Source organism: Styela clava, chromosome 10 (assembly GCF_964204865.1).
Source record: "Styela clava chromosome 10, kaStyClav1.hap1.2, whole genome shotgun sequence".
Lineage (NCBI taxonomy): Eukaryota > Metazoa > Chordata > Ascidiacea > Stolidobranchia > Styelidae > Styela > Styela clava.
The window spans coordinates 17,238,287-17,246,049 of NC_135259.1; the positions used below are offsets into that span (position 1 = coordinate 17,238,287).

Sequence of the window (7,763 nt, forward strand, 5' to 3'; positions counted from 1 at the left end):
GTCGTCTTCAACTGTTAGATGCAATGTGGCACTCGATGCCTGATGCAATTTGATCTTATAGTGCCAAATACACAAAAGGCAAAATGTAATATGTCCGTTTATAATTCTTATTTGGTGAGCTATGTGTATTTTATCACAATCACACGTTAACAATGATAAAGAAAAAAAAAATTGAAACAGCGCGGTCGCTGCTAACGGTACTAACTGCTGAATCGGGGTTTCAGATTTATTTTTATCGCCTGCAAATAGAGGTAAAATATAGACAAATAAAATATAAAATATTTATAGCCTGTTTTTTCATTTACAATCATTTATCGCCAGTTTTAGTCGAGCCATAAAGTTTCTATCTATTTGGTATTACATTGCCTTCCAGAATTTTCAAATATAGATTTATTTGAACAGACGTCTCGAATTCCCACTGCTAATTTACTTTTACGCAACATGTGGGATTTCATTAGATATATTAATCGAATAAAACGTTTTCAAATTATCAAAAACCGTCTTGTTTCGAATAGTTGATGTTTTTGAACAAATATCTCCCATAGAATTGAGTTCAATTAATTCCTGATTATTATATATAACCCATATACTAACATTAATAATTTGTGAAATTTCAAACAAATCATTTAAAATACTTTAGTGATTTAGAATGCAAGTTTTTATCCTACAATGCTACGTGCCTATTTTGTAATTAGTTATATAACTCGGGGTGATCCAAGGTTGCGAGATCGAGGGCCGCAAAACATTTTGAGGAGGCTTTGCGGCCACAGTCGGGAAACTACAAAAGTGGTCGAAATAATGCGAGTTTTAAATGTATTAAAGAGTGAGAGTTTATCGTTTTAATCAGCCTATTTGTTGTGTTGCATGGGTGGCGTTTTTTATGTTAAGGAAGATATATAAATCAAAAAAGTTTTGTGTATTGAAATTTTGTGATTTTAAGGGCCGGAGTTTTGATCACTCTAATATAATTCTTTCTCATACTTAGCACCAACCAAACCCTGTTAACTTCGAAATGACTCAATATAACATGTTATCAGTATTCTCATATATTTTATTGCTCTTTAAATAGCAAAATGGAAAACTAAAACGAAAAAATAAACAATATGACAGTGCTTATATTCTTTCATGAATAAATTAATGAGATATAAAAACTATGGTATTATTTGACAAAAAATATATAAAATAATAAATATATAAAATATTCGAAACAATGCATTTAGATAAAATGATAGCAAGCACGATTTGAGGACCAAAGTCAGCAGCAATTTAAACTCAATGCATTTAATATTTTTTCACCAAAACAGTATGGTATGTTGTTTGTGTTTTTACTTCTCTGTTCTTTTGTCATTACTTTCAATGTGAGTAAAACACATGAATGAATTAATTGTCTGTTTTATGTGAATTTAATTCCATTGTACCTTTCTCCAAGAATAAATACAATATTATACTTTAGGTATATAAATAATTTTGGATAAATATGTGCGATGTCTATTCACATTTCAGCTTGAAAATTTGATGTTCAGTAGAAACAAAGTTCTCTGCATACTTGACAACTTCTAATTTGAACTCTGATGTGACGTCGAATTACTCCTCTCCTTCTGCGTGAGTATATTTCTCTTCTTACTCGAGATAACCATAATTGATTGGCAGAGTCAGATGACTTTTGAATATTTGCTGATATGTCTTTATACTTTTGAGTTTCGGAATTGACTGTAAAAGTAAAATTATAACATGAATAAGGTTCATAAATTTTTTTTGGGTTATTTTGAAGATTGAAAGCAGGAAATTGCCAAGTTGAATAACTATATTTGTTTTTCTCAATCAATTATTTATTCAGATGATAAAGTTCACGTAAAAGCATTGAAATTAAAATCAATGTATGCAAAATATACATTTCATAAAATTATAAACCAATAAATATCAACGTACCACTTCGTTTAACCATGTGAACTGCACCTTGACAATAAGAAAACATTTTCTGCCAACATCTTCTGCATATAATTTCAGTTAATTTTATTGGACCTCTTCTTCTGCTGGACACTGTGGCTTTTGAACCAACAGCCACAAAAAGAAGTATAATCAAAACAATTTTTGATGTGTTCATTATTGAGTTTAGATGTAAGAATATAAGTTGCAATTAGTATTCTGATAAAAAAAAACATGAAAAAATTAGTTGATTTCAAGTTTAATATAAAGGAATATAAATATAAATAATATTATCGTTATATATAGGCTACACGTTTATGCTTTGTTGATTATTTCATCTAATTAATTCACCTCACTAAGTATACGACGGGATGTCAAAACATTTTGCCCGATTTCATAATAATAACAATTACAAATTTTTTTTGTCCGTGTTTATTAATAGTTTTTATTGTGCTTGCGGCTTTCATTTATCATATAATAAAATTTATTTAAACTTACAATTCCTATTACTATGAAATCGGGCGTAATGTTTTGGACACCTTGTATATATCTATATCTTATTATCCCAAGCTTGACAATACTATTATTTTAGTTAGGGCGTCAAAAGGGGGGACGTCAATATAACAACGCAGTTCTTCGCTCTAACCATAATAACTTTGAGTTTTAAAATAAAATGACGTAAGAATTTGAACTAATAACTAAACAATAATGCAATACTCTTTTAGTAATTCTTGTTAATAGCCGATCATTATAAAAAACCAACAGCTTAACTTTCTTATAACCACAGTGTCCATCATTTGTGGTTTACCTCGGAACTTTTCATACCGCGAAACCAAGTGGAATGACAAAATATTTCACCAACCGACCTTTTATACATTTCTGACAAGTTCACTCCAGTTTTCTAACAGCTTTGAGTATTTAACTAGCATTATCTCTGTGTGGTTATCACCGCGATCGCGTGCAAATGTAAACTACCGAAGGTGATCTATAAATAGCCATCTGACTAATTTGAACAAAATAGCCACATTATGTCCAGAAACTATCACGAAACGAGACAGAGTTTCATGACAAAGTAACTACAATTTGAACTGAACTCGGGTTAATAAAAAATCAAATTGCTAAGCAATTACGAACAGATAAGTAGTCGTTTGGCTAAAAACACAATTTTGAGAAACCGGGAAACTAAACAGTTTTACACTATGCCTAAAATTTAATAATACACACGTTTTTAAAAATAGGTGGTATTGCTATTTTAGTTGCTACAGCACTGTTGTTCAAATAAGTTTAGAAATAAACCACATGCATTTAAATGCTGTAACTAAGTTTAAAAAAGTCGAACGGTAATCAGATACTGTTTAATAAATTTAACCATTGGAAAATGCTATCGTGGATGTCGGTTTAGACTTTTTATCGTGAAATGAATTGGGGATTAACCAGCTTTAATATATTTGAATATACTTCTGATTAAAATACAAAGATTAAAAAACAAACCCTAATAATTTAGTAATATAATTTGGTATAATCTGAGGGACTAACTACTTATCTTTCTTCTATGCTTTTGTACCGGTGAATCCGTACGCATATAATGCAAGGATGCTGTAGCAAGAGTAAAGATAACTATCTTAAGTGATTCCAAGGGTCTTGCTGATTTGAACTAGGACTCAAATGTGCGACTCCACTAAAAACGAATTCAGGTTCGGCCATTCCTTTACCAGTAATCCCGACGACCGCCCATTTGCTTCATAAAATATTTCGAATTTTCAAAATTTGACATATTTGGGTTAATTATAAAAGCGCATCTATCATTACCTATAACAAAAACTGAGTTATAAAGGCTTTAACAATCGGTAACCAAGATGACGGACACCGAAACGTAGTATGTGTATCAGGTTAGGATTAGGCCATAATTTAAGGTACAAATACTATGGGAATTACTTGGCTGGTCCCCGAACTCGTGATAGAACTAAAATAGGGAAAATTGGAATAAAATTATGGCCTAACCTTAACCTGTTACACATACTACGTTCCGATGTCCGCCATCTTGGTTCACATACGTCTAGAGTACCGTAGAATTTGCAATTCTCAATAAAATCTATACGAAAGTAACTAGACATATATATATATAGTCACTATTATACCAGCACTCTATGATAATAACTTCTTCAAATTTTCTCTGATATGGACACAATACATTTTTGGCTTACGAGCACTTGTGTGTCGTATAATACCCTACCATGAAATTGTTTGACATGTAATAAACAATACTGCTATTTGCTTCAATATCAAATGTGCAAATGAATAATGCTCCCTGGCAGATGTTACAAACAAGATGTGATACACTTAACCGAAAATAACCATGGCCATTTTGATTCATTTACAATTTTAAACTAGACTCAAATAAACAAGAGCACTATAGCAAAACAAATAAAGCTCGAGGAGTTGGTCTAGTTAGCCCTTTAAAATTGATCATGGGTCAGGCGACCAGTCCTCGCACTAGCCAAAGTTCCAAATTTTTAAACAATCAGAAGAGTACGCTTTTCGTTTTCTATCAAAAGCCATGTTTCTGAGATTTGATCAGATTTTATATTATTAATATTTTTTTATTAGTCATATCGCAAAAATAACGCTCGTAGCTAGCTCATAAAGTATGACAAACCAGCGTAGAACGGTATTTTAATAAAAATAAGAACGCACGTAACTTGTAAAAACATGAGTTTACAAGTTCTTCCATGAGTTTTTCAATCACAATATTTAGATGTTGAAATTATAAATGTGGTTCATTTCAAAAATGTATTCCTATTGTGGAAAATGTCAATGTAAAGCGGTTGGCATTAACTGTTAGGCCTGATTGTCAAATATGAAGTATTCAAAATAAATCGTTTTCAAGTAGCAGAAGCTTATCCTAAGGTATAAAAATTTATTACTATTTGAGCAAGATAATGTTTTTTGAAAATTGCCCATAATTTCTACAGTGATATCAGAATAAACCACCATTGATTTGTGCAAATAGAATTGTCTGTCTGATATAAAAATATATAGCTTTTGGCTCAAATGTAAAAATTACAATGTTAGCAAAAATGTTCAACCAAGCTCTGGCTGTGAGTGATCCAAGCTGATCTTTACAGCAAATCTTGCTCTTTCGTGACTGAAATTGACATAAACAAACATAAAAATACATCAAATTATTAAGACGTCCGAATTACAAAATTTGTGTCTTTTCAAAATGTGATTGCCGAAAATGTCAATGTAATACTGCTGGCATCAACTGTTAGGCCAGAATACGAAGCATTCAAAATATATTGCCTTTTAGTAGCAGAAGCTCGTCCTAAGATATGAAAAGTTATTATTATATGCCCAAGATATTGTTGTCGAAAAAAGGCCACAACTTCCACCATGATATCAGAACAAACCACCATTAATTTGTGCAAATAGAATTGTCTGTTTGGTATAAAAATATATAGCTTTTGGCTCAAATGTAGAAAATATATTCAACCAAGCTCGGGTTTTGTTTGATCCGAGCTAATGTTTACAGCGAATGTTGGGAAAAAATTGCACTTTTGTGACTGAATCTGACATAAACGAACATCAAAAGTGGAAGGTGAATTTAACTTGTAAAATGTGAGTTAAATAAAAAAGAAAAATGGAAGTTTTGTCATGAACGTTTTAACCAAATTATTAAGATATCAGAATTAAAAAATGCGTGTCATTTCAAAAGTGTGTTCTTATTATTGAAAATATCAATGTAATACGGTTGTCATTTAACTGTTATAGGCCTGTTTGCTAAATATGAAGCATTCAATTAAGATATAAAAATTTATTACTATTTGCGCAAGATAATGTTGTCGAAAATAGCCCACCATTTCTACAGTGATATCAGAATAAACCACCGTTAATTTGTGCAAATAAGAGGGTCCGTCTGATATAAAATACATGGCTCGAATGTAAAGGTTACTATAGGTTAGCAAAAATGTTCCCGCCCGAGCCCGAGCTGATGTTTATAGCAATCTTGCCCTTTCGTGACTGAGGCTGACATGAACAGACATCAAAAAATGGAAGGTGAATGTAACAGAGTTTGATGACATTGGAATCATGAAACTTTTCCGATTTTTTACTAAAGCCGTGTCACAATTTTCCCCTCACTCTCTAATTATAACATTAAAATTCATTTTAGGATTTTTTATTCGAGCAGGAATAATAAATACTTATTGGGCTGCAACATATATACATGAACACGAGATTATATTTGCAAGAATATAGGTTGGTTTTCCAGACACTGACCAATGTTAGGCTACTCCCGAAGTATGTGAACCAAGATGGCGGATACCGTAACGTAGTATGTGTACCAGTTTAGGGTTAGGCAAAATTTTCAGGTACAAATACCAAGGGAGTCACTTGGCTAGTCCCCGAACTCGTAATTGAACTAAAATAAGAAAAATTGGAATACAATTATGACCTAACCCTAACCTGGTACACATATTACGTTCCGGTGTCCGCCATCTGGGTACGCATACTTCAGGAGCACCTTAATTTGTGCAAATAAGACTGTCCGTCTAATATAGCTTTTGGCTTAAATGTAAAGGTTACAATGTTAGCAAAAATGTTTAACCAAGCTCGGGCTGTGTTTGATCCGAACTGATGTTTACAGCGAATGTTGCGGGAAAAATAGCACTGTCGTGACTGAATCTGACATGAACAATCATCAAAAAATGAATGGTTAATGTAACAGGTTTTTATGACATTGAAATCTTGAAATAGTTCCGATTTTTTACCAAAGGTGTGTCTTATTTTCCTTCATTCTATAAATATAAATGAAAATTTCTATTAGAATTTTATATTCAAACAAGAATAATAATACCTTATTATTGGGCTGCTAAATATATGCATAAAACACGAGAACAAATTTGCAAGAATGTAAGTTGGTTTTCCAGACATTCAAATGTTAGCAGCATGCATCTTCAGTAGCACCGCAAATTCATATTTTTTTTTTAAATCGACCATTTCATATGTCAAATTGATGGCAATATATATTTCTTGAAGACTGTAGCTTGAGTTTTAAACCCACTCGATATTTTATTCCTGCATTCAAGCGACGATTAATGCGTCATCAGTCTTCTACGTTTAGATGACGTTTATATTAATTTTCCAGCCCAAAAGATCCGAGAACTCAGATTTATAATGTGCTAGTTTACAGTTTTAAGATTTGGGGAAATTAAGTCAATAAAACTTAGTATAGGCAAAATATGGATAAAAAACAGAAAATCAAACTTCGAAAGATCAAACACGTCTGTAATTATTTTATATAAAGCAATTAATCATTTGAATAAGTCGACTTTTACCGCTACGGTCTGCTTAAAGCACCATAATATTCATAATTTAGCTAATTGTAATTATTTCTTAATCAAATAATTGTTTCTATTAATTGGTTACATTTGTGGTTTCAACCGAATATTTCGTAGTATGGCGTCCGCGGCGTCCTGTTTTGGGCTTGAAACTATTTTTACCTTGAGAAAAATTCTAGAATAAAAGTCAAGAAACACCTATCATTATCAAAGCCGCCATTAGGTTATGGTGATTAGAGGGGTAAATAATTGAGAATCACAACAAGTTGAACTTGCGAGGGTTTGGTGTGTCTGTGTGTGATTGTAGCCAATAGTTCAGAATCAAGGACACATTGCAAAAAAGTGGTTCTCAAACGATGTGGTGCGCCTCTCAAGGGGGCGTAAACAATTTTTTGAGGGGACGTGAAGCTAATTGAAAAATAAAAATACTTGTTAAATTTGATCTTGCCCGCATTATTTTGGATATTTAAATTTTTTTTATTTCGGATTTTTGTTCAG

The 7,763-nt window shown here is 32.0% G+C and overlaps 1 protein-coding gene across 1 annotated transcript; it reads right to left on the minus strand.

Moving 5' to 3' along the window:
* Window positions 1-1,057: 1,057 nt before the first annotated feature.
* Window positions 1,058-2,135, minus strand: LOC120338154 (uncharacterized). The gene is made up of 2 exons (XM_039406090.2): window positions 1,930-2,135; window positions 1,058-1,710 (listed from the first exon to the last, which is right to left on the minus strand). The coding sequence occupies exons 1-2, from the start codon at window positions 2,102-2,104 to the stop codon at window positions 1,520-1,522; spliced, it is 366 nt and encodes a 121-aa protein (XP_039262024.2). The 5' UTR covers window positions 2,105-2,135; the 3' UTR covers window positions 1,058-1,519.
* Between the last annotated feature and the right edge of the window lie 5,628 nt (window positions 2,136-7,763).